Source organism: Pecten maximus, chromosome 8 (genome assembly GCF_902652985.1).
Source record: "Pecten maximus chromosome 8, xPecMax1.1, whole genome shotgun sequence".
Classification (NCBI taxonomy): Eukaryota; Metazoa; Mollusca; class Bivalvia; order Pectinida; family Pectinidae; genus Pecten; species Pecten maximus.
In genome coordinates this window covers 4,825,608-4,853,471 of record NC_047022.1, presented here as the reverse complement: position 1 = coordinate 4,853,471, position 27,864 = coordinate 4,825,608, and the positions used below count along the sequence as shown (strand labels likewise).

The 27,864-nt window shown below is 37.7% G+C and overlaps 1 protein-coding gene across 1 annotated transcript; it reads left to right on the top strand.

Moving 5' to 3' along the window:
* Window positions 1-23,612, top strand: LOC117333113 (nose resistant to fluoxetine protein 6-like). The gene is made up of 15 exons (XM_033892244.1): window positions 1-739; window positions 1,122-1,282; window positions 3,125-3,209; window positions 4,506-4,593; window positions 11,820-12,025; window positions 13,146-13,328; window positions 14,374-14,467; window positions 14,835-14,927; window positions 16,028-16,217; window positions 18,913-18,992; window positions 19,627-19,725; window positions 20,571-20,715; window positions 22,016-22,205; window positions 22,728-22,870; window positions 23,496-23,612. The coding sequence occupies exons 1-15, from the start codon at window positions 292-294 to the stop codon at window positions 23,604-23,606; spliced, it is 2,316 nt and encodes a 771-aa protein (XP_033748135.1). The 5' UTR covers window positions 1-291; the 3' UTR covers window positions 23,607-23,612.
* Window positions 23,613-27,864: the final 4,252 nt, after the last annotated feature.

The following is a 27,864-nucleotide window of genomic DNA, read 5'->3' as shown; positions in this document are numbered from 1 at the left end:
CATACATTGTGTGGATACCCGAGAGGAACTATTTCTAATTATCGCCATTTTAGAACAGATTTTTCGAATGGTGTTATTATGAATTGTTACACTATTTCATTTACATTTTTCGTTTCAGGTTTTAAGCTGACTATACCGAGAGAAACATTCGGTATACGGGTAGTCCTGTAATTATCACTGTATGAACGGGTGATACCAAACTGGATTCATGTGTATAACCGACAGCTGCATGCAGTAGTATTTAATGAAGAGGTATCCGAGGAGCTCTGGAGTCCCTACTACCTAACGAAGATGACAGCAGTGGCCAGGTCGGCGTATTATTTGAGTTGTGTTTTAACTTTGGTGACTCTCCTCTCACACCCTGTCAGCTGTGTTACTAACAATGAGGGCACACAGATCGACTGGGAATTAACCGACTTTAGAAATAAATTTTACATCGCAGGGAAGGAATTTCCAATCAGGACAAATGAACACAAAGAAGAAGACTTTTTAAATCTAAGTAGATCCTTTCTTCGCGATGGTATGATCGGCACCCTCCTTCGAAATTTCGAGGAGACGCAGAAGATCAAAAGTAGGGGAACTGAAAGTTACTTGAGACAGTCAGATAATAGCAAGTTAACTAATGTGTTTTCTGCAGAAAAATTAACAGACAGTCGATATGATGTGTCATTTTCTTGTCTCAATGACACGAAGCAAGTCATGCTGGATATCTTAGGAAGGCAACCCTACGCTCTCGGTAGTAAGTATTGCGCGTGTCTGTCCAAACGGATTATATGTGTAATATGTCAATATGGATTATATGTGTAATATGTCAATACAAATTATATGTGTAATATGTCAATACGGGTTGTATGTGTAATATGTCAATACGGATTATAATGTAATATGTCCAAACTGATTAAATGTGTAATTTGTCAATATCAGTAACACTATATGTAAATATTGATTTGTGAATAGTTATTTAGCTTCAAAACAGGGACAATGTATTTTATTCATGTAGTGTTGGACTCTTTATAACTTCTTTGACAATTTAAGGGTAATATTCTAAAATATAATTTTAAATAGTTAGTGTTATCAAAACAGACTACGTTGTTGACGTTTGTTATGCTTGTTGATTTTAGTGTTGGACGCCGACACAAAGATCCCTAGTGGTATATTACAGGGGCATTGGCTATGGTTCGGAAGCTATGACGAATGTAAGGGTGTCGAATCGCCCGAACTACCCTCTGGTCGTCACATTTCTGGACAATATTGTTTAGCATCAACGTTGAATAACATTAAGGTGAGCAAATGTCCTGAAATTCATATAAAGGTTCTACTGTTTATTATTGAAAGGTATTGGTGTAGAAGTGCCGCGGTGGCCGAGTGGTTAAGGTGTCCCGACACTTTATCACAAGCCCTCCATCTCTGGGTTGCGAGTTCGAAACCTACCTGGGGCAGTTGCCAGGTACTGACCGTAGGCCGGTGGTTTTTTCTCCGGGTACTCCGGCTCTCCTCCACCTCCAAAACCTGGCACGTCCTTAAATGACCCTGGCTGTTAATAAGACGTTAAACAAAAACAAACCAAACCATTGGTGTAGCCTCTATACCGTGTTATACTGTTAGTTCAACGGGAGATGAATAGAGCAAACTTATAATTATTATCAAAATTTAAAAAAAAAATCAAATCAAATCCAGTAATTATCCGAAATATTTTGCTTCAAATGATACTTAACATTATTAGCGATCGTATTATTGAATGGGAGCTGTTGTGAAGGGTTTTGTGAATCACTTGAAAAATCATACCATGAAAACTACAGATAGAATGTGTACCATGGAGAAATTATTTGCATAGGATAAATGACTAAACGTATTGCGCAAACACATTCAAACAGGATCGTTTAAGCCGCTTGAAGATTTTGTAATACATTTGGATACACATTTTAACAATGTCTGTGTTTAGTTGCGTCAGTGTCATTTCCTGACAAGAGTTTTTTTTTTCCATTTCAATCGACGTAGCCAAGTTACACTGGGAAATGCAAAATTACCACAGTCGAATATCTTTAGTCACAAAAATGAATGTATTAAAAATCGGTCGAATATGTTCATGATACTACGAAATGTAATAAAAATCATTCGAATACATTCGTAACACTAAAAATGTAAAATATATATATATATAGATAATAAATTGTTTTTATCCTTACGGACGAATTATAAAAGTAAAATAAAAAAAACAACTCTCCGTTAGCGCTTTCGTCGCGTCATGGCGACTCTTCAAAAGAGTGAAGAGCCGCCATGACGCGACGAAAGCGCTAACGGAGATTTTTTTTTTTTATTTTACTTATATATATATATATACAGTGAAACCTGTCTAATCCGACACCTGACTTTTCCGACATCCTGTCAAACCGACACTGTATCGTATTTCCGTGATACAAAGTGTAGTCGCCTGACTTTTTCGACACCCTGTCTAATCCGTCGGATTAGACAGGTTTCACTGTATATATATATCGGTCGAATATGTTCGTGGTATTACGAAATGTTAGAAATACCAACCGAATATATTCGTGACACTAATAAATGTAATACAAATCAGTAAAATATCTTCGTGACACTGAGATATATAATATCGAATTTGCTTTGTAACGAAAGGAGATGTAATATAAAATCATTCTAATTATCTTAGTGATTCGGAGAGATGTAGTTTATTTTGGATGACTGCACGCCTATTTATGTTTGTTGTTTTACTCATTGTATACAGATAGATGATGGCTCCTATTTACATAAGAATCACAATATGAATTTAACACGATGTTAAACAAACTTACTGGGGTTTTTTGGGTTTTTTTTTTTTTTTTTTAGACTGATAGATATAAAATAATCCACATTAGTTGGTGAGATATTTTAAAAAATTTGTTTCAAATATCACCGGGTACATTCTATTGATAGTCAGCCAATTCATTTGCATTTCCAACTTCTACAGCAAGGATATGTGATAATGGGCATAAGTATTAATTACGTCTTTGGTTTTAATATATACGCCAAGTAGTAATGGGATCAATCATTTATGACAATTGTATCACCAACTTCTATACAAAAGACAAGTACATCACCATCATCATCATGTATATTTCTGTTCCAGGCATTAGGTTATAAACCCATAATGCTTGGTACATGTGTACCGAGTAGTTGCAGCGACAGCGACGTGAGAGGTCTTATTCGAAGTTGTAAGTAACTGTAACACACACAGAGATTTCAAAAGTCAACACAGATTGTTCAAGTTCGATTCCTTTAATGAGGTGTATAATTAGTCACAGATTATAGTATGACCAAGAATGACCAGGCGCCCGCATCCATGTACAAGTACCAAATACGACCTCGGTGGTGTGGTCTGTTTGCTGTCCAAGTCCGCTCTCTCTGCAGTCGTGGTCAGGGTCCTTTTTATAGAAGGTTGCTTATGAAAGTATCACGTTTTTCAACACATGAATTAAAGCAGATGGCCATCTTGACCTAACACTACGTGTACCTATTATCGTGGCCGGCCACGCCATTCTGACCACCTTTGACCAGCCTGTAATATACATATAATTAAATATCTGAAACTATAATATCCGCAATCCTAATTAATAATTATAATTAACATCATTTATCAAAATAAATTACGTAATAATATTACGTCATCAAGTCCATTGTGTTACATAACACAACGCAGACAAAGTTATATATAAGTATTTCGTTGTAACTCTAAGCTCGGTATATATCCGAAAGTCAAACTGATATAGCGATTTTATTTCCTGTGGATTTTTTTTCTGCAAAACAAAAGAAGATCTTTTTGAAGTTAAGAACATTAGAGCTATTCAAATGACTTTTATTAAGTTTATGATAAAGGCTTAATAATCTAATGATTATATCGCCACAAATAAAATGTTGTCAAAGGCTTCTCGGCCCTTATTTAGATACGGATACTTGTACATTTAAGTAGGTTTAATGAGATCCACTTACTTTATTGCAAGGTAAGGTCGTTTCTGACTGTGAACTCAATGATCTTCACTGCATGGGACGAGTCCATCAATTTGTAAAATAATGAAATGTGCAATATATTTAAAATTACGTCCCAACATATGTATAATTATAATATATGTAAGGCCGTTACCATGGTGACTGTCTTCAATTAAGTTCAAAATATATTTTCAAAACTTAATTGATACTTTTCAAACCTATCAGATGCTATATTCGCAATCCTATCGCACCATTAGGAGATATTCATGTGTGAGTTTAAGATGCTCGTTTAGAAATTTCGTGTTCAATTGCCACTACCCTGGTACTCCTTTCAAGAACGTGACATTTGACATATATTTGTTAATGAAGCAGGTGACTCTTTCACTTCCGAAACACCTGGTCATATTTTGCCTTTCCTTGTACCAAGGGTCTCCAATTTTGCCCTTTTTGTATTAATTAAGAGTAAAAATAAGTATATATATTTATGATTATAGTTATCAATGTGCGATTCTATAATTTTACAGTGATCGATGATGGGTCAGGTCCTCCCAAACCTGTCGAAGCTGTCTGTGCAGAGAAAGCAAAATATTCTACGGGAGCTATCGTAGCATTGTAAGCATCGCATAATAGAAAAAAAATACACTGCAAATTGTAATTCATGGTAACAATTGGAAGTTGCAAAAATAACATTCGATCATTCAAACATCGGATGACTGATGTTGAGCGTAAATATAATATAAATTCATCTGCATGGAATGTTGTAATGGTTTAGATGCTCACTGGTCCTACACTTCTTAAGTAGTTTCTTTCCAATAGCTCGATCCTTATTTGAAGTTCCCTTCCACAAATTCTTCAACATTCCTCTTATAACATTCAATCCCCCTCCCCGACTCATTAAGTAGTCTCCTCTTCTTACGTCTTAAGTAGCCCCCCCCCCCTCCCCTGATGTCTTAAGTAGTCCCCCTCCCCTGATGTCTTAAGTAGCCCCCCTCCCCTGGTTTCTTAAGTAGTCCCCCTCCTCTGGTGTCTTAAGTAATCCCCCTCCTCTGATGTCTTAAGTAGTCCCCTTCCTCTGATTTCTTAAGTAATCCCCCTCCTCTGACGTCTTATGTAGTCCACCTCCTCTGACGTCTTAAGTAGTCCCCCTCCCCTGATGACTTAAGTAATCCCCCTCCCCTGATGCCTTAAGTAGTCCCCCTCCCCTGATGTCTCAAGTAATCCCCCTCCTCTGATGCCTTAAGTAATCCCCCTCCCCTGATGTCTTAAGTAGTCCCCCTCCTCTGATGTCTTAAGTAATCACCCTCCTTTGAGGCCTAAGTAGTCCTCCTCCTCTGATGTCTTAAATAGTCCCCCTCCTCTGACGTCTTAAGTAGCCCCCCTCCTCTGATGTCTTATGTATTCCCCCTTTTATGATGTCTTAAGTAGTCCCCCTCCTCTGATGTCTTATGTAGTCCCCCTCCTCTGACGTCTTAAGTAGCCCCCCTCCTCTGATGTCTTATGTAGTCCTCCTACTCTGACTTCTTAAGTAGTCCCCTCCTCTGATGTCTTAAGTAGTCCTCCTCCTCTGATGTCTTAAGTAATCCCCCTCCTCTGATGTCTTAAGAAATTCCCCTCTTCTTACATCTTAAGTAGTCCCCCTCCTCTGACATCTAAAGTAGTCCCCTTCCTCTGATGTCTTAAGTAGTCCCCCTCCTTTAATGTCTTAAGTAATCCCTCTCCTCTGAAATCTTAAGTATTCCCCCTCCTCTGACATCTTAAGTAGTCCCCTCCTCTGATGTCTTAAGTAGCCCCCCTCCTCTAACATCTTAAGTAGTCCCCCTCCTCTGACACCTTACGTAGTTCCCCTCCTCTGACATCTTAAGTAGTCCCCTTTTCTGATGGCTTAAGTAGTCCCTCTCCTCTGATGTCTGAAGTAGTCCCCCTCCTCTGATGTCTTAAGTAATCCCTCTCCTTTGAAATCTTAAGTAGTCCCCTCCTCTGACATCTAAAGTAGTCCCCCTTCTCGGATGTCTTAAGTAGTCCCCCTCCTTTAATGTCTTAAGTAATCCCTCTCCTCTGGAATCTTAAGTAGTCCCCCTCCTCTGACATCTTAAGTAGTCCCCCTCCTCTGATGTCTTAAGTAGCCCCCCTCCTCTAACATCTTAAGTAGTCCCCCTCCTCTGACACCTTACGTAGTTCCCCTCCTCTGACATCTTAAGTAGTCCCCTTTTCTGATGTCTTAAGTAGTCCCTCTCCTCTGATGTCTGAAGTAGTCCCCCTCCTCTGATGTCTTAAGTAATCCCTCACCTCTGAAATCTTAAGTAGTCCCCTCCTCTGACATCTTAAGTTGTCCTCCTCCTCTGATGTCTTAAGTAGCCCCCCTCCTCTGACATCTTAAGTAGTCCCCCTCCTCTGATGTCTTAAGTATTCCCCCTCCTTTGATGTCTTAAGAAGTCCCCCTCCTCTGATGTCTTAAGTAATCCCCCTCCTCTGATGTCTTAAGTAATCCCCCTCCTCTGATGTCTTAAGTAATCCCCCTCCCCTGATGTCTTAAGTAGTCCCCCTCCCCTGATGACATAAGTAATCCCCCTCCTCTGATGTCTTAAGTAATCCCCCTCCCCTGATGTCCTAAGTAGTCCCCCTCCTCTGATGTCTTAAGTAATCCCCCTCCCCTGATGTCTTAAGTAATCCCCCTCCTCTGACATCTTAAGTAACCCCCCTCCTATGATGTCTTAAGGAATCCCCCTCCCCTGATGTCTTAAGTAGTCCCCCTCCCCTGATGACATAAGTAATCCCCCTCCTCTGATGTCTTAAGTAATCCCCCTCACCTGATGACATAAGTAATCCCCCTCCCCTGATGTCTTAAGTAATCCCCCTCCCCTGATGTCGTAAGTAGTCCCTCTCCCCTGATGTCCTAAGTAGTCCCCCTCCTCTGATGTCTTAAGTAATCCCCCTCCCCTGATGTCTTAAGTAATCCCCCTCCTCTGACATCTTAAGTAACCCCCCTCCTATGATGTCTTAAGGAATCCCCCTCCCCTGATGTCTTAAGTAGTCCCCCTCCCCTGATGACATAAGTAATCCCCCTCCTCTGATGTCTTAAGTAATCTCCCTCACCTGATGACATAAGTAATCCCCCTCCCCTGATGTCTTAAGTAATCCCCCTCCCCTGATGTCGTAAGTAGTCCCCCTCCCCTGATGACATAAGTAATCCCCCTCCCCTGATGTCTTAAGTAATCCCCCTCCCCTGATGTCTTAAGTAGTCCCCCTCCTTTGATGTCTTAAGTAATCCCCCTCCTCTGATGTCTTAAGTAGCCCCCCTCCTCTGATGTCTTAAGTAATCCCCTCCTCTGATGCCTTCAGTAATCCCCTTCCTCTGATGTCTTAAGTAGTCCCACTCCTCTGACATCTTAAGTAGTCCCCCTCCCCTGATGTCTTAAGTAATCCCCCTCCTCTGACGTCTTAAGTAATCCCCTCCCTTGATGCCTTCAGTGATCACCTTTCTCTGATGTCTTAAGTAGTCCCCCTCCTCTGACATCATAAGTAGTCCCCCTCCTCTCATGTCTTAAGCAGTCCCCCTCTTCTGACATCTTAAGTAGTCCCCCTCCTCTGACATCTAAAGTAGTCCCCCTCCTCTGATGTCTTAAGTAGTCCCCCTCCTTTAATGTCTTAAGCAATCCCTCTCCTCTGAAATCTTAAGTAGTCCCCTCCTCTGACATCTTAAGTAGTCCTCCTCCTCTGATGTCTTTAGTAGCCCCCTCCTCAGACATCTTAAGTAGTCCCCCTCCTCTGATGTCTTAAGTAGTCCCCCTCCCCTGATGTCTTAAGTAATCCCCCTCATCTGACATCTTAAGTAATCCCCCTCCTCTGATGTCTTAAGTAGTCCCCCTCCTCTGACATCATAAGTAGTCCCCCTCCTCTGATGTCTTAAGTAGTCCCCCTCCTCTGATGTCTTAAGTAGTCCCCCTCTTCTGACATCTTAAGTAGTCCCCCTCCTCTGACATCTAAAGTACTCCCCCTCTGATGTCTTAAGTAGTCCCCCTCCTTTAATGTCTTAAGCAATCCCTCTCCTCTGAAATCTTAAGTAGTCCCCCTCCCCTGATGTCTTAAGTAATCCCCCTCCCCTGATGCCTTCAGTGATCCCCTTCCTTTGATGTCTTAAGTAGCCCCCCTCCTCTGACATCCTAAGTAGTCCCCCTCCTCTGACACTTTACCTAGTTCCCCTCATCTGACATCTTAAGTAATCCCCCTCCTCTGATGTCTTAAGTAGTCCCCCTCCTTTGATGTCTTAAGTAATCCCCCTCCTCTGACCTCTTAAGTAGTCCTCCTCCTCTGATGTCTTAAGTAGTCCTCCTCCTCTGATATCTTAAGTAGTCCCCTCCTCTGACACCTTAAGTAGTCCCCCTCCTCTGACACATTAAGTAGTCCCCTCCTCTGACATCTTAAGTAGCCCCCCACCTCTGACATCTAAAGTAGTCCCCCTCCTCTGATGTCTTAAGTAATCCCCCTCCTTTAATGTCTTAAGTAGTCCCCCTCCTCTGACATCTTAAGTAGTCCCCCTCCTCTGACATCTTAAGTAGTCCCCCTCCTCTGACATCTTAAGTAGTCCCCCCTCCTCTGACACTTTAAGTAGCTCCCCTCCTCTGACATCTTAAGTTGCCCCCTCCCTTGATGTCTTAAGTAGTCCCCCTCCTCTGATGTCTTAAGTAATTCTCCTCCCCTGATGCCTTAAGTAATCCCCCTCCTCTGATGTCTTAAGTAGTCCCTCTCGTCTGACATCTTAAGTTGTCCTCCTCCTCTGATGTCTTAAGTAGCCCCCCTCCTCTGACATCTTAAGTAATCCCCCTCCTCTGATGTCTTAAGTATTCCCCCCCCTTTGATGTCTTAAGAAGTCCCCCTCCTCTGATGTCTTAATAATCCCCCTCCTCTGATGTCTTAAGTAATCCCCCTCCTCTGATATCTTAAGTAATCCCCCTCCCCTGATGTCTTAAGTAGTCCCCCTCCTCTGATGTCTTAAGTAATCCCCCTCCCCTGATGTCTTAAGTAATCCCCCTCCTCTGACATCTTAAGTAACCCCCCTCATGTGATGTCTTAAGTAATCCCCCTCCCCTGATGTCTTAAGTAGTCCCCCTCCCCTCATGACATAAGTAATCCCCCTCCTCTGATGTCTTAAGTAATCCCCCTCCCCTGATGACATAAGTAATCCCCCTCCCCTGATGTCGTAAGTAATCCCCCTCCCCTGATGTCGTAAGTAGTCCCCCTCCCCTGATGACATAAGTAATCCCCCTCCCCTGATGTCTTAAGTAATCCCCCTCCCCTGATGTCTTAAGTAGTCCCCCTCCTTTGATGTCTGAAGTAATCCCCCTCCTCTGATGTCTTAAGTAGCCCCCCTCCTCTGATGTCTTAAGTAATCCCTCCCCTGATGCCTTCAGTAATCCCCTTCCTCTGATGTCTTAATTAGTCCCACTCCTCTGACATCTTAAGTAGTCCCCCTCCCCTGATGTCTTAAGTAATCCCCCTCCTCTGACGTCTTAAGTAATCCCCTCCCTTGATGCCTTCAGTGATCCCCTTCCTCTGATGTCTTAAGTAGTCCCCCTGCTCTGACATCATAAGTAGTCCCCCTCCTCTCATGTCTTAAGCAGTCCCCCTCTTCTAGCATCTTAAGTAGTCCCCCTCCTCTGATGTCTTAAGTAATCCCCCTCCTTTAATGTCTTAAGTAGTCTCCCTCCTCTGACATCTAAAGTAGTCCCCCTCCTCTGACATCTTAAGTAGTCCCACCTCCTCTGACACTTTAAGTAGCTTCCCTCCTATGACATCTTAAGTTGCCCCCTCCCTTGATGTCTTAAGTAGTCCCCCTCCTCTGACGTCTTAAGTAATCCCCCTCGTCTGACATCTTAAGTAGTCCCCCTCCTCTGATGTCTTAAGTAATTCTCCTCCCCTGATGCCTTAAGTAATCCCCCTCCTCTGATGTCTTAAGTAGTCCCCCTCCTCTGATGTCTTAAGTAATCCCCCTCCCCTGATGTCTTAAGTAGTCCCCCTCGTCTGACATCTTAAGTAGTCCCCCTCCTCTGATGTCTTAAGTAATCCCCCTCCCCTGATGTCTTAAGTAATCCCCCTCCCCTGATGTCTTAAGTAATCCCTCTCCTCTGACGTCTTAAGTAATCCCCTCCCCTGATGTCTTAAGGAACCCCCCCCCCCCTCTGATGTCTTAAGTAATCCTCCTCTTCAAATGTCTTAAGTAATCCCCTTCCTCTGATGTCTTAAGAGGTCCCCCTTCTCCGACGACTTAAGTAGTCTCCTTCCCCTGATGTCTTAAGTAACCCCCCTCCTCTGATGTCTTATGTAGTCCTCCTCCTCTCAATTCTTAAGTAGTCCCCCTCCTCTGATGTCTTAAGTAGTCCCACTCCTCTGATGTCTTAAGTAATCCCCCTCTCCTGATGTCTTTAGTAGTCCCCCTCCTCTGATGACTTAAGTAGTCCCCCTCCTCTGATGTCTTAAGTAGTCCCCCTCCTCTGGTGTCTTAAGTAGTCCCCCTCCTCTGGTGTCTTAAGTAGTCCCCCTCCCCTGATGTCTTAAGTAGTCCCCCTCCTCTGGTGTCTTAAGTAATCCCCCTCCTCTGGTGTCTTAAGTAGTCCCCCTCCCCTGATGTCTTAAGTAGTCCCCTCCCCTGATGTCTTAAGTAGTCCCCCTCCTCTGGTGTCTTAAGTAGTTCCCCTCCTCTGGTGTCTTAAGTAGTCCCCCTCCTTTAATGTCTTAAGTAGTCCCCCTCCTCTGGTGCCTTAAGTAGTCCCCCTCCTCTGGTGTCTTAAGTAGTCCCCCTCCTCTGGTGTCTTAAGTAGTCCCCCCTCCTCTGGTGTCTTAAGTAGTCCCCCTCCTCTGGTGTCTTAAGTATTCCCCCCTCCCCAGATATCTCAAGTAGTCCCCCTCCTCTGGTGTCTTCAGTAGTCCCCATCCTGTAATGTCTTAAGTAGTCCCTCTCCTCTGATGTTTTAAGTAGTCCCCCTCCCTCTGATGTCTTAAGTAGTCCCCCTCCTCTGATGGGGGGACTACTTAAGTAGTCCCCTCCTCTGACGTCTTAAGTAGTCCCCCTCCTCTGGTGTCTTAAGTAGTCCCCCTCCTCTGACGTCTTTATGTAGTCCCCCTCCTCTGACGTCCTTACTATTCTCTCTCCCTAACTCTTCAAGGATCCTTTCTCCCCGACTCCTTCCCATAACTTAAAAAAATCATGCTTTGGATGTAAATATGGTTATGACATATGAAAATTCTACGCACCACAATTTTTCAGTATTTATAGGTCATAAAACCACATACATAACATCCATATTTTTAAACTTAGGTTAAAAGGAGTTCACAGCTAGACCTAAATAATCAAAAGATGGAATAAGAAAGTAGTTAACGCGTATTTATTGTTGTTTCTGGAGAGTCATTCGTGGAAGTTGTCCTTAATTTTAGAAATGTTCATTTGTTTTCATAGACAATATTGAAACCTATATCACAGGCAAAATGTTTACATGTCAATTCGGCCTGAACAAATATTGAACTGAAATTGACCTGAATTTGACCTGAAAATGACCTGAAATTGAGGTCAATTTCACATGAAGAAATTTTAGGTCAATTTCAGGTCAAATTCAGGTCAAATTCAGGTCAATTTCTTGACATGAATTGACAACATATGTCAATTTCACCTGAAAATCTTGACCTGAAATTGACCTGATTTTGACCTGAATTGACATGAAGACATTTTGCCTGTGTAGACCAACATATTTAATATTTTTGATATTTAAAAACAAGTGTCCTTTTTGTTTGTATGACAAATTCTTGATAACACTAATATTACGTCACGTGACTTTATTCTACGCCAGGGTGGTTAGCGGTATACTTGGGGTGCTGGTATGTGCTGGTACAATAACAGATATTTACCAGAGGTATACGGACGTTAGCGGACATCGGAAGGACGGATACAGGCAAAGCAACGGAGTAGTCATTCAAACTAATGAACGGACGGGACTTCTGTCCAGCACATCCGTATCCCTCGAGGAGGCACCCTTGATTCATCCGGCTAACAATGGTAATTACTTACAACAATGGAGGTTCCTTGAATTCATGTTTTTTGTCTTTTATCAACTAAACACTGTTCGGTATATGTTTTTCCTATTTTGTGCAATTTCAACTTACGTAATTTTCCATGGTCTACAACTTTCAGCCATTATTATTTTAAAATAGTGTTAAATACATACTCCTCTGCGTCATCTTTAGGGGCCATGGTGGCCGACTGGTTAAGGTGTCCCGACACTTTATCACTAGCCCTCCACCTCTGGGTTGCGAGTTCGAAACCTATGTGGGGCAGTTGCCAGGTACTGACGGTGGTTTTTCTCCGGGTACTCCGGCTTTCCTCCACCTCCAAAACCTGGCACGTCTTTAAATTACCATGGCTGTTAATAGGATGTTAAACAAAACAATCCAAACCAAACGTCATCTTTAGTCTCCACTTAGACAAATGATCTAACATACAAGGTCTCTAGCTTGTGCCTTTTGCAATAAGATTATAATGGTTAGACACAATGCTTTGTCAGTTCATTTGAATATCAAATGCACGGACAAAGCATTGTGTCTAACATATATACACATTGTAATATGGCAAAGTGTTGGTCTCCGTTGATCCGTGGTTCTATTATTGTCACATAACTAGTGTTATTGTTAGATACGGAAGTCATCTTGATGCATTCGATGTTATTGAAAATACAGGAATCATGCTCTTTTCTACTTGTCAGCGTTCTACCATTTATTCAGGAAAATGAGTATGTGAAACATTTTCACAAACAACATAGTCAATATACAATGTATATAGCATTATTCTCAGAAAAAAATGGCTAATTTGTTATTGATATTGATGATTAAACTCACGGAATAATTTCCAAACAGTTTTTAATGGAAGGCGGAGGTACAGATGTCGTATAGATAGAGCCATGATTTTACACTGACACTACTTGTACTTGCTTGGTTATCTCCCTTTACATATGATTATTCTCTTCCATTACACATACGCTTAAAGAAGAGAAATGTTAGCTGGCCGTTCATTCGCTAGTAATCCTGCGATTGATCATCATTTCATTTACAATTTTTGTTTCAATTACAGTTCAGAAATATTAATGGGTCATCAATCATTTAATTTACAATTTGTGTTGCAGTTCCGAAAAGGAGGATGCCGTCATTCATGACGTCATTTTCCTTTGTGAAAAACACAGAAAAGCTCATGTCTACTTCCACGGCGTCTAGCCCTCTGTCTTCCCTCAACGGCATGCGCGTGCTGAGCATGTGGTGGGTCATCCTCGGACATAACTTCGAAATACCATTAACGAACTCAACAGTCCGTAAGTATACATCATAGAAAATTAATAGACATTGTCAAAAATGTCAACAAATGTCAACAAATGTCAACAAATATCAACAAATGTCAACACATGTCAACAAATATCAACAAATGTCAACATATGTCAACAAATGTCAACAAATGTCAACAAATGTCAGCTGAGTCGAGAAAGATCACTCAACCTGTCTAAAAATAATATTTTAAAGCTTTCTTGTTAAAAAATGTTCTAATTCTTCTTCAAAAAATGTAAATTAAATTGTAAATGAAGGAGACTTTCAAATTCCCTTCCTCCGTTTCCCTCTTATTATCACCCTATCTCTACTCATATATTCAAAAATAGAATCACTTTATGTCAATTCTAATGTCATATTGTGTAAATATTTGTGTTGTATACTGATTTTGGGAAAGGGCTTGATATAAGTTGGAAAACTTGTGCCCGATCCGTTTGTATGTTTATGATACAAAAGAATATCTTTAAACTAAAACGATGATTGATTCAAACGACTTTCTTAACATTACATGCTGTTTGTGCATGCTAGAGTTAGGCATTTTTTCAAATGATTCAAATTTTCTTCTTTATCTTGCAATTGTCAATTTTTTTCACTTTTGGTAAAGGAAAATAAAGATAATTGCCATTATTGCCGTATGTTATACAAGTGTATTTGGTGAAATACAAGCTATTATATACTAGACATATCACCATTGATTTTTATTCTTACATTCAGTTTTTAAACAAAAGTAGAACCTGAGTAAATTATAGAAACAAAGATACACTTTTGTGTTATTGTTCTTGTTAAATAAAACATGAAAAGAACTTTAAATCTGAGAAGGAACTCACTTTTTCTTAAGGAAACAGTGAAAGATTAAATACTGTAAGAAAGTCTAATTAAAAAGATATCTTGAATTTATTTACATTTTTCGAGTATTTTGTTTACATTCTCTGGGCGAACATTCTGTAATAAATTACTTATTAACTATATTGTGATTTATAAAAATATCCTAATTTGTGCTGGTGCATTAAGCGTGATGTTGTTTTTTTTCTTCAGAAAACCCTGTTCAAGCTATGAAAATTGGTCAACGATTTTCCTTCCAGGCAGTTGTAAACGGAACTTTCTCTGTTGACACTTTTTTCTTTATGAGGTATTTAAGATAAATAGATATGTATATCAATAAATAAAAACAATAGATAAACCGGCCACCAACATTGCAAAACAACAACATCAGTTGTTTATGCCTCCTAAATCACCATTACGCTTCGTTCATTAATTCAATTTTTTTTTTACAATTTTCATACCTTTTTATAGCTTCTAACTTCCATTACTTTCTTTTGTAATCAACCAACAAGGATGTCCATTTTTTGTATAAACTTTCTTATAGTAGATGATACCGTGGTTTAATCCCGAAGACAAGTTCCCCGGCAACAGTAATTTAAACCACGAAATTTTAGCTTCGCGAAAATATATAATTTTACAGCATCTTTTAGTTATTTATTGTTTATTTTTTTCAGTGGAGTACTAGTGACCTATCTGTGCCTAAAAGACATATCTAATAACCATGGCCGGACACGATGGGGAATGTTTTACTTTCATAGATTTTGGAGGTAATAATACAGAGTTTACAGTTGTTTTTATATATCTCTAAAATTAAAACTTTATAATGTACAAGATGTTATGTAACCCTGGTAAATACTAGCCGCAATATACCGCTCGGCTAGAGAGATCTTTTTAGCTCGATCGGGTGAGCGTAAGACTAGTAAGCCAGAGGTCCCGGGTTCGATCCCTAGCGGAGGCAGTGATTTACATTTAATTAATCCTGCGCTCTGTTACAGTCATATATATTCTATAAGTTTTATTAGATAACTTAATGTGTGTTCCCTTCCTGGTCGTTTGTCGGAGTTGAAATAAGTATACATGGTTATAAGGCCACAGCATTATGGGGTTTATATAAAATATTCCTATCAAGGCTTTTGTTGTAAAATAGCAAGGACGGAATTTTCGAGTAGGATGTTACAAATGGTACATACCAAGAGTTCTGTAGGACTGCTGAAGGGTAAACAGACTTGTCATGAGACCGCAGATAGAAGAAACAAGAAATATCTTTAAAAAAGATAAACGGCATAGTTTTAATACTTGTGGTTATAATGTAAAACTGCTGGTGAAATAAATTAACGAACTAATCAATAAATGCGTTTCAGCAAGGATAACAAAATTATATAAGTTTGAATCATTTTTGGTGATAATAATACTGCATTTGAATCAGGACTGTATTTTTTTTAATAATGTGTCATTTGAATAGATACATCCACTTATTCAGCTTGCATTCAATCTTAATTTTGTTTCGTCTTTAACTGCATATCTGCATTTTGCATTTACCGCTACATTGACCAATCACATTCTTCATCTTGACCAGTAACGCCACCTTTCGCGTCATATCCGGCGCCAAAAGAAAATTCTATGCCGAAAAATCAAGATTAGCTATAATAGATACAAGCAGCAGCAATACATTTTTTTTTTAAATTTGGTAGATTTTCTTGTACAATACCTATAAAGTTTACAGAAAGAATCAGAAGAAGAATCCAGAAAAATATACATGTACATGTTCTGATAATGAACCGCTTCTTTTTGCTGGATAATGAGTAGGCCTGATATATGGAGCTCGATCATAACTGTACATGTACTTGATTGAACTTTGTACTTCTAGACTGACTCCAGCGTTTGCCTTTTGCCTGATGTTGTATGCTACACTGACCAAACACATTGTAAACGGACCTTATGCTATTGTCTACAACATCATGATGGACTATCAACCTGACCCTTGTTCGTCCTCGTGGTGGGCAAGTCTGCTGTACATAAGCAACTTTTATCCCAGTAGTGGAAATCTACAAAAAATAGTAAGTATGCTATATACATGTAGTTCATACAGTTTTTAGTTTGTTTTTGTTTAACGTCCTATTAACAGCCAGGATCATTTAAGGACGTGCCAGGTTTTGGAGGTGGAGGAACACCGGAGTACCCGGAGAAAAACCACCGACCTACGGTCAGTACCAGGCAACTGCCCCACGTAGGTTTCGAACTCGCAAAAATTAACCCAGAGGTGGAAGGCTAGTGATAAAGTGTCAGGACACTTTAATCAGTCGGCCACCACGGCCCCTAAGTTCACACATAATGAAGTATGTATGTCTTATTCCATACCAACATACAGAATATATGTATGTCTTATTCCATACCAACATACAGAATATATGTATGTCTTATTCCATACAAACATACAGAATATATGTATGTCTTATTCCATACAAACATACAGAATATATGTATGTCTTATTCCATACAAACATACAGAATATATGTATGTCTTAGTCCATACCAACATACTGAATATATGTATGTCTTAGTCCATACCAACATACTGAATATATGTATGTCTTAGTCCATACCAACATACAGAATATATGTATGTCTTATTCCATACAAACATACAGAATATATGTATGTCTTAGTCCATACAAACATACATAATATATGTATGTCTTAGTCCATACCAACATACAGAATATATGTATGTCTTAGTCCATACAAACATGCATAATATATGTATGTCTTAGTCCATACCAACATACGGAATATATGTATCTCTAAGTTCATACAAATATACAGAAAATATGTATGTTTAAGTCCATACAAACATACATAATATATGTATGTCTTAGTCCATACAAACATACAGAATATATGTATGTCTAAGTCCATACAAACATACAGAATATATGTATGTCTTAGTCCATACAAACATACAGAATATATGTATGTCTTAGTCCATACAAACATACAGAATATTTGTATGTCTTAGTCCATACCAACATACAGAATATATGTATGTCTAAGTCCATACCAACATACAGAATATTTGTATGTCTTAGTCCATACCAACATATACATTTGTATAATATAGTTAGAATATAGCACATATGTCTTAGTTCATACCCTGAAGATTCAGTATGAAACTTTCCAAACAGTTTAACATACAAACAAATAAAACTTGATAGAGGTCGTGCTTAAAATTGACATATTCACAGTCTATCAATTATATTAGGAGTCGGGCCGCGGTGGCCGAGGGGTTAAGGTGTCCCGACACTTTATCACTAGCCCTCCACCTCTGGGCTGTGAGTTCGAAACCTACGTTGGGCAGTTGCCAGGTACTGACCGTAGGCCGGTGGTTTTTCTCCGGGTACTCCGGCTTTCCTCCACCTTCAAAAACCTGGCACGTCCTTAAATGATCCTAGTTGTTAATAGGACGTTAAACAAAAACAAACCAAATAATATAAGTCACGGGTCTACGATGAAAGAATCTTGGCAATTTCACGACTGTGAAAAATTTGATGCATATGATCTGGCTGGTTTACATCGCATCACCTGGTATATACGTGTTCATCTTATATATAAATATATATGTAATACATTTACCATTGAGCAGATGATAAAACTATTAGGAACAAAAAGGCTGGTATCACAAGGGCTTGGAACAAATTCCAAACCACGGTCCATACACATACATGTAAATATATTATACGGACCATGGTATGAAAATGTTGCCAAGTCCCTGTGGTCGATAAGTACGGTTACAACTTGTGGTTATTTAATCTCGCCTTATAAACCGATCTGGAAACAAACCTGACTTTGACAGTTATTGTCATTACATGTCTTTTATGTCATTGTATGTTTTGATAGTGACAATTTCATAGAGTAGTACATTTTATTTTCTAAAGGTATGCGTGCATTTTACATCTCGACAAGGACTTGAATGTAAAAAGTACAAAAAAAAAAAACAAAAAAAAAACCCCAACATTTATTTAAAAATTAAACGCTTGGTAGATTGTATTTATTGGCAAAATCAATGCAATCTGGGTGACAGATAAATAGAATTACGCCCGTTCGGGCGTCATGGATATGTATATGTCACCCAGATTGCATTGATATTGACAATAAATACAATCAGACAAGTGTTTAATTGTTATATTTACATTAAGATACGTTAAACTTAACTATCTCTTTGCTAAATCTGAGGTTTAAGTTCAGCTATTCCCCTATTTTTTCATAGTCAATATGAATGCCAACTGAAAGCCGTTCAATGCTTATATTTACCATCTGTGATTTTTTATTTGTCGCGCGATTTTTTTTTTTTTTTTTTTTTTTGAAATTTGAAGTTGGCAGTTCATAAGCTGGTGAACTCGCAACTGAATTGGTAGGGTTACATAGTGGCAGTGCCATACAACGTAAGATATTCGAGATTAAAGTGTAACGTCTTTCCCAATTTCCTGGGGAGCAAAGCCGGAGCTGCCATTCCGTCGCGAACAGCTTACATTCCTCGCATCACAATATCATTTACAGCTGAGTCAACTAGAACAAAATAGAGCAAAATACCTTGTTCAAGTATACGGCACAGTTCCCGTATAGGGTTCGAACTAACGACCATTCGGTCAACAGCCCAGTATACCACCACTAGGCTACAAATGATCAATAATTAAATTTACAATATGATTAATAGATAGTAGTATTAAAATTAAATCTACTGATTTGTTGTTTTAGTGTATGCCCTGGACTTGGTATCTATCTAACGATATGCAGTTTTACATCATCAGTCCGATTTTCATTATCCTACTTTTGCGGTAAGTAAATATTTCAAGAACTTACCGAAAAAGTTAAAGAAGCAGTTTTATTGGTTGAAAATGAACATGCTCTTGCGCGTCAATAAATCTGTTGTTCATTTTGATAAATAAGAAAATATATCAAAAAGATACGAAAAGAATCGTTGAATTTGATGTAAAATTCATATTTATTTCAGGGAATTTATAAGATTATAAGATCTTAACATTAAGAGCCATTTTGACATTACTTGATAAATAATTTATTCTGAATTAATTAGTGGCAGTAAATAAATATCAACGAAATGGGCTTTTAGATCATATCCTAAAATCGATAAGACAAACTATTCTGTTTTCCAAATATTTCAAATTCATCTTTCCTTGCTCGTAGTTTGGTCTATTACCAGATATCCTGGATTATTGAATCAGTTATACTGTCCATTAACATATATTTCATTATATGATTATATTGAGATACACTGGTTATCTACAAAATGTTTTAATTTACAAAATGATTGATAATGACATTCTTGAGATTGAAGTTTAACTAATGTCAAAATACATGTTATTGAAACTTCCTATAACATTGGAGTGATGATTTTTGTTCAGTTTACTTTGAACATGCAGATTAATTAGTTTGTCTTTTTATTTATTTCAGTTACCGGAAAGCCGGTGTAGGCGCATGCGTAGCGATGATCATAGCATGCGTCTTTATTCGTTTAATGACGGCAGTTGAATACGGGATTTACCTTCCAAAGTAAGATTTTTTACACGAAATATAAACCTAACAATTGAAACGGTATTATATATTAATGCGCGCATAGTACACCGAAAATTTCAATTAAAATATAAGTTAAATTTCCTTTTCCAATGACAGATATATTCATTCAGATAAAAAATGAATTGCTTTTTAACGAATTAACATTGAAATTGCAATACTCTGACGTTACCAGCGTGAACATTAGGCCGTTTGTACTTCATTGAACACAATAATGAACCATGGTATCAGTTCATAAATAAATTTGATAAAATTTGTTATAAATAAATTTGGAGAAAAAAAGTAATGCTTTCATCTGTGGCGTCAACAAAACAGTGGAAAGTAGTGAGAATATCATTACTTTAGATTTGATATCAGTCTGGTAAAATGTTGTTTACCCATTCTTTGTAATATAATAAACCAAAATTTGCATTCGTTTTCAATGTGTATGAGATTTATAAACCTCGTCATTATTTTTTCGAATTTTGTCTAGTTTCGTAACTTTCATGGAATCTAATGCCAGACCCTCTTTAATTACTTTGATACAGCATAGACATGATTATATAAACTGTTTCGTACATATAACGTTACGTTTCAGTTTAATAATTAACATGCCCTATTCAATATAATCTGGAAACATATCTCACTCTACACTTTTGGAGAATTGCCTCATTTCATGGTCTGCTGTTCGTTAATACATCAACATAAACTAATAAAAACCTTGTTAAACCAACCACACAAGACACCGGTATTGAATTCCTCTGTTGGTGGTCGCAACAACCAGATTTTACTGTGCTTTCCAGACATTTACGAATGTTGATATATTTATATTTTTTGTACTTCAGTCAGGGGGTAACTAAACACACTAATGATATCTACGCTACGAATCCAACGTACAACAGACCTTACACAAGGATCGCTCCTTATATGGTTGGGATATTGCTGGGGTACCTATTGTATACCAATGATTGCAAGGCCAGACTCAACAAGGTAAGTGTTTACGGATTTCTTTCCCTTCCAGTAGTTTTTTTTTTTTTTTTTTTTTTTTTGTCGTAAAAAACCTGGTATAATTTCAATTTCTGAAATCCTTGGATATGGTATTAATGTTATAGGGACAAGCCAACCAATTGATTTTCCATAGACTTTAGTGTTAATGTTTTGGTGTATATCATTTAAACTCTTGAATTCAATATGGCAATTATGGTTAATAACAAAAGTTTAGGGTTTCAAATAATACGTAATCCAAAAAAAAAAAAAGTTGGGTCCTTCAGTTCAATTTTTTTCCAGGGTAGCCATTTGAAAATAGGTGAATTTCGCTGTAAAAAATTTCAAAAATCTGAAATGTTTACCTGTCAATTATTATTACCTGAACCTTTGGGGAAAATTCAATCGGACCTACGAAATTTATTTCAGCATTTCGTATGGATAGTTACCTATCAGGCTACATATCTATTTTGTTACTTCATCATATACTGACCAATCAGTGGCTGCCAGACATTTTATCCGTAGTTCAACTTTCTATTACAGGGGGTGTTTCAAAAGTCTATTTTTCAATGGGTTAGTTGTTCCCTGTTAAGAAGAGTCAATTAGATGCTATATTGCCGGTGAATGCAAATCCAACCTAAGGACTAAGCTGAATTAATAACTCTTTCTTACATTTATTTTTTTCTGTATGCTATTTTAATATATTTACATTCCTAATGTGGTTTGCTGATATGAACATACCAAGTGAAAACAACAAACATATGACCATGAATACACTATGAAAACCGTATGAAAACATTGTCTCTCGTGCAAATCACCTGATTAATCCGGTCATATTAATACGCCATCGACAGTAAGACAGGAAGAGTAGCTTCCCTTGGATCGATAACGTTGGTACGAGATAAGTGTTAAAAATATTGAGAGAGCATATACATTTTAATTAATTATACCATAATTCAAGAATTAAATAATAAATAAATATTATACAAAATTAAACAAAAAAAGACCGGAAAATGCGGAACGGCATTAAAACAATGGCGTGATGCATAGGCGGGATCTCCCGGCTGTTCTAATAATTTGACGTTTCGTCGTATGCATGACGAATTTTTCTTTTTAATAAAATTTCACGTTTTCTCGATATCATTTTTTTGAATCAAGGTTATGTAAAGATATGAGTTGAATAGATTTTTTAATTTTCATTGCGGCTATGAATACCAGTAGCTAGCTACATATCCCGTGGCGCGCGGTATTCAATCCATATAATGAAGATCATCGCCTATCCTTACTTATTTTTGGTTATTTTTAGATAAGCGTTTTGATTGGTTGGTCTTTAGCCATTGTCATGGGGGTGCTTCCAGTGTATGGCCTATATCACTATTATCACGACCAAACTGGTGCCAACCTAGCAGTCAGTGCGTTTTATATCAGCTGTTCCAGGCTATCATGGTCTATTGCCATAGCGTGGGTCATATACGCATGTGCAACCGGATATGGCGGTGAGTAAAATAGTCATATTAAAAATCTTCTGTAACTGACGTAGGTTCTTATACACTAAAATGCTGCTCTTTTGGTAGTGAGGAATTGTGCACTTATCATTTTGTTGGCCGTTTTTACACTTTATACATTGTATATAATATTCAGCATGTGTTACTTCTCTAGTGTTAGGGTGGTCTGGTGGCTCTTAGATATAACACTTTTGACCAAAGCGACCGTGGCTCGATTCTCTGATCGAACGTACTTATTGTAAAGGCATGACACCATCTGCCCGACTTCTTCTTTTGTTTGTTTGTTTTTGTTTTGTTTTATTTGTGTTTTTTTATTGTTTGTTTTTGTTTTTGCTTTCTTTTTCTTTTTTTTTCGTTTTTTGTTGTTGTTTGTTTGTTTTTATTTTTTGTAGCTGTATCTTTCCGATTAAAGAGATTTATATAAAGATTAAATACTTCGGACCTAAAACTAAGATAATATTCTAATACCTGAATTTGCATCAATATGTGTTAGTGGGATTTCTTGTTTAACAGGTCCAGTAAATATTATCCTGTCATGGAAAGTCTGGGCCCCACTCGGACGCCTGACCTACTGTGCCTACCTTGTCCATCCAGTCGTCATTACAGCATACGGCTTCAACCTTCCCACAGAATTTTTCTATGGCGATATCGCGGTGGTAAGAATGCTGTTCTCTTTTACAACATTGGTCTTCATATACTTATTAAGTATACATACAAATATTGCAGTTCATTATCTGTAATCTGTAATTATTGTACTATATAAAATGTATGAGCTAATAATTCCCGCTTTATGGTAAGTATACGAGTATGTATATTACATATTCCTGAAGTTGTATATGTGTAGATACATGTGTAAACAGGAGTGGCAGAAAATGTAGCAGCCAGACCGGGGTTCGAACCCGGGACCCTCCGCACTCAAGACGGACTGAGCTACTTGGTCGCCAATGATCGACCCAGTCCAGTTCCGCTACACATGTTTATACTAATTTAAGGTTTATGGACGTCATAATACGTCATGATCTCCATATGACAGACTGCTGAAGTTGAGCACTATCCGTACATTCCGAAAATACAAAAATATTTAATAATACTATACTTTTTGACCCGTAATTCCTTCTTTCACCGTCTGACTAATATCGTTCGTTTCATTCACAAAGTTAACATCATAGATACGACTGTATAATGTGATATATTGATAAATTATCACTCGCTAGAAAACAAACAGGAAGACAATGATTTTTGTTTGATTTGCATGATTTATTCATTCATTTCTTCTTGCAGATCTACATGTATCTTGGGAACCTCGTGTCATCATATTGCATCGCTTATATCGTTTCCATGGTGATCGAAGCGCCGATGATGGGTTTGGAGAAAGTGTTTTTTAAACGATAAATTATGCAAATCGTACTAATATTATGCTGCATATAATACTCACAGGAAGAGATTAAATGGATAACATACCGCGAAAATGTTATGATCAGTTGCTGTATAGTTGACAATATTCGTGGAGGATTTCATCTTTATATATTTACACTTGTCTGGCATTGTCACTATATAATCTGTTTGAGAGCTCTGGTATTGATGTACGTTTAAATGCCATCCATCACGCGCTACACTTATCAGCGTATTAATACAACATAAACCGGAACTACAATATCCAGGATAATTAAGTTTAACGACTAATTATTTTGTCTACATTGATTGTTATGATAAATTTGTCCATTTGCGCATTACGTTGATAATAAAATCATTAACAAAATTGAGTGTTTTTTTTTTATTATTATCCATGAACTATTTTGTTTGCCAAAAAGAATGCGACCATGTTCCGGCAGTTCCAACGACTGACAAAAAATCTGCTGACTGTCAGTATCGCGGGAGTTATGGATTTTAGATATAAAATATAGCATTTAAAAAATTAAAAAATTAAAATGAATGTAAATGTAAGCGTTGAACTGTTTTTGTATGGTATTTATGATCTATTTGAATGCCAGAGCTTTGCAAGCAAATAAATCATAATGTGCTTATGCACATAATGTTGTTTGCTTGTAAAGCTCTGGCATTCAAATAGATCATAAATACCATACAAAAACAGTTCAAAGCTTAATTAAAACCTGTAAGACAATGACTTTTGAAAACAAAGGAATCGATTTCCCTATACTATGCTACTTGTTGATTTATGTATAGCTATCAAAATAAAAGTGCTTTTTTATTTCACGTTGATGATTTTGTTAATAATCGACACCTCCTAAAGTATAATATAGCTAGTAGCTAGTTTGACAAAAAAATGCAAGAATATAACACCACCCTCTATACGACCTCTACCCCTCTACCACCTCCAGTACCACCCATTTATAGGCCGAGTGATTGAGGAGTCCCGACCCTTTGTCACTATAGCCCTCCACCTCTGGGTCACGAGTTCGAAACCTACGCGGTGCCGTTTGCAAGGTATACTAACCTTAGGCTGGTGGTCATCCTCAGAGTAATCCGGTTTCCTCCACCCCTTAAACCTGGCACATCCTCAAATCGCATTGGCTTTCAATAGGACGTTAATTAAAATAAACCAAACCAAACCCACTGTATCCAAACCCAACCCCAACCTACCCATCCTACCAAACCCTAACAGACCTCAACAAGCCATATCCCACCCAACCCACCTCTACCTACCCAAACCTTAACCCAGCCCTAATCGAATCAACTTTAGCGCATACCGATCATTGTTACAGTTTGCATGAAAAAAAAAGTACTTGTTTTTACTTTCTTCACACACACCGTCTGAAACATAGCAGGGTGGTTTTATGTGAACCAGAGAATGTGTTGTATTATTTAGCCAGCATATTGAATAAACTATGTAATGATATATATCGTGCAGGAGAATTTGATTTTCATTATGTAAATATTGTCCTATCTCAACTTGACATCCGGGAAATAACATATATATATATATATATCTTCTTCAACACCATATATTTCAATTTCCACTCAAGCTGGACTCAATGAAACTACCAAACTTAATCTATTTCATTTGCCCATAAATTTGACCAGATTAACACTGATAAGTGCGTATGAATACCTAGACAAAATCCTTCCGCGGAACGAATTAACTTTTCTACATTGTTATTATAAACATGGAATAATTATTAAAATTATCAAATTCATAATGTATTCTTGTATTTTATGAAAGACCATTTGTGCTAGATACTTCTATTTTGACAAAATAATGCTGTTTTTTAATCCTAAAATGGCGAACTATTTTACTCGACCGACTCGACATGCACAATCCGACTCTCCTCGGGCTTTTCCCCATTTGGACTTGCACAAGCTTCGAGACATTAATATCTAGACCGACTTTTTTTATTCGAAAAAAAACAACAATTGAAATATAAGGATTGAATCTTGATTTGGTCGATTTCATGGGGTCATGAATTGAGTTGCTCTTGAGACAAGTTCAACATGAACTGCTTCAATTTGTCTCAAGAGCAACTCAATTCATGACCCCATGAAATCGACCAAATCAAGATTCAATCCTTAAATCTAACCCCAGAACTAATCAGTTCAAATGTATGCACGGACAGTGCACGAATTGTCTCCTCTACGTGACATCGGGACGCATATGTAATGAACAAAAATGTATTGCATTCATAAGTGTCTAACCAATGGGCTCGCTGCCTGGATACATGAGCTCTGGTAATTTCTGTATCACGTATATTGCCCTAAATTTCCAATTATGACACCATTCCCGCTTCACGTGCTTCGTTTGTCAAGGCAAAGATCACAGGCTGAGTTCCGAGAATTCTTAATGTTTCACCTTTTGAGCTACTAGCAAATATTTCTGGTCTAGATCTTGATATATGACTGGTGGTAGATGTCTCCAACCTATACGGTTCAGGTTTGACAATTCTATTTTCAGGATATTAACTGTGTTTCGCTTTTCTTGACCAAAGATATTTTTTCCAAATATCCCGTGTCCGCGTTTTCAAGTAATGAGGGGTCGACTCTAGCCATTTGAAGTGATTTACTGATTGCATGTTTTGTTGTTCTGAAGAGGGGCGCGTTCTGAAAAACAGAAATGAATGAAAATAGGATTACATGTTTTCAATGACCAATAAACCGGTCTTTTTCAATTTATTTATGTTATCCTTGTATATCGGACGACTGCCGTTTGGAAGCTTGTGACTTTATGACAATCATTTTGATATTTTATCAAATCAGTCTGAAAGGGTCAGGTGAAAAGAGTGAACAATTATATACATCCAAAATAGCAAATGTTAAAGAAACCAGAAACAAAAGAAATGATTGTGATAGGGCTGTCAACAGCTGAATAATGTCTAAAAGCAATCAATATGATGAACTTCAATAAATCACCAGGATCAGATGGCTTGACAAATGAGTTATACATAATCCAAAGTTTCCTATAATACAACCATTAAATGAAGTTGATTAATAAATCATCAAATTCTCAAAGAAAAGAAATACTGTCTTTATTGTACGAAAAACATATTAATATGATTTCGGTAAGTGACGGCTTCTTAGTACTGATTATAACAGAGCAGCCTATTGTTCAGCTCAGAAATCAAATATATCCTTCCTTTGATAATGAATATTAACCAAAACGGATAATGGAAAAAAGAAACAAACACTAAAGCACCAAGATTATTTAAGCTGTCGATCATTTAATGAAAACAAATGATGTTCATGGACCAGTTTTTCACTAAAACCTTCGATACGATTTTATTTTATTTTATTTGCAACTTCGTAGCATTTTTGATTTGAGGAATATTTCATGAAATGAGTATCTGCACTGTACAATGTAACCAGCTGTTCAGTATCTAGTCATGGTTGGTATATAAACCGCTTAAAGTAACACGATTGATTAGACAACGGTACCCACTGTCAGCGGTACTAGTTATCACTGTGTAGACAATGGCATCTAGGATTAGACCAAAGGCAAAACATTGTAGGTATCAATCTATACACTGTGCAAGGTAGAAAGTCACAGTTGGCTGATGACATAACTCTTTTCTTCTAAACCAATGGACCTAAAAACACATCATAAAAAAATGGATTTTTTTCCCTCTGATTTTAGATAAATTGTGAAATACTTAAGATGATTTTACGTTTCCAATTTCTATCAGAATTCAATGAGTAATCGATCGATTTTGTTTGGAGAGGCGCGAAAGCGCATCCAGAGAAATAAATAGCTTACACTCAACTGTAATAAACAGGATGTCATGAGTTATAACAATGCATGTATGAGCAGGTGACACAGACAGGTGACCAGCACACAAGTATAGGTGTAGAGAAGAGAAATAATTTGAAGCCTTATAAAGCTTGTAATTATCAAATATTGTAGAAGTGAAATAAATTAAGATTATACACTAACATTTTACTTTTATAAACATTAATATCTTATGTTTTGAATTTACTGCATTTTTATGAGGGTAGATGAGTGATTTATGATCTGTTTAATCATATATATATATTTACATTGCAAACTTCCCCTTCATATTTTTATACTTTTAAACAAGTAAATTTTGGAAGGAGGTTTGGAAGTGAAATACGTTTTTACCGGTTGTAAAATTATAGAATTCCATTAATCATTGATTATTTCATTGATTTAATTGGTGAGCTGTAAAAATTAATTTGATATTGA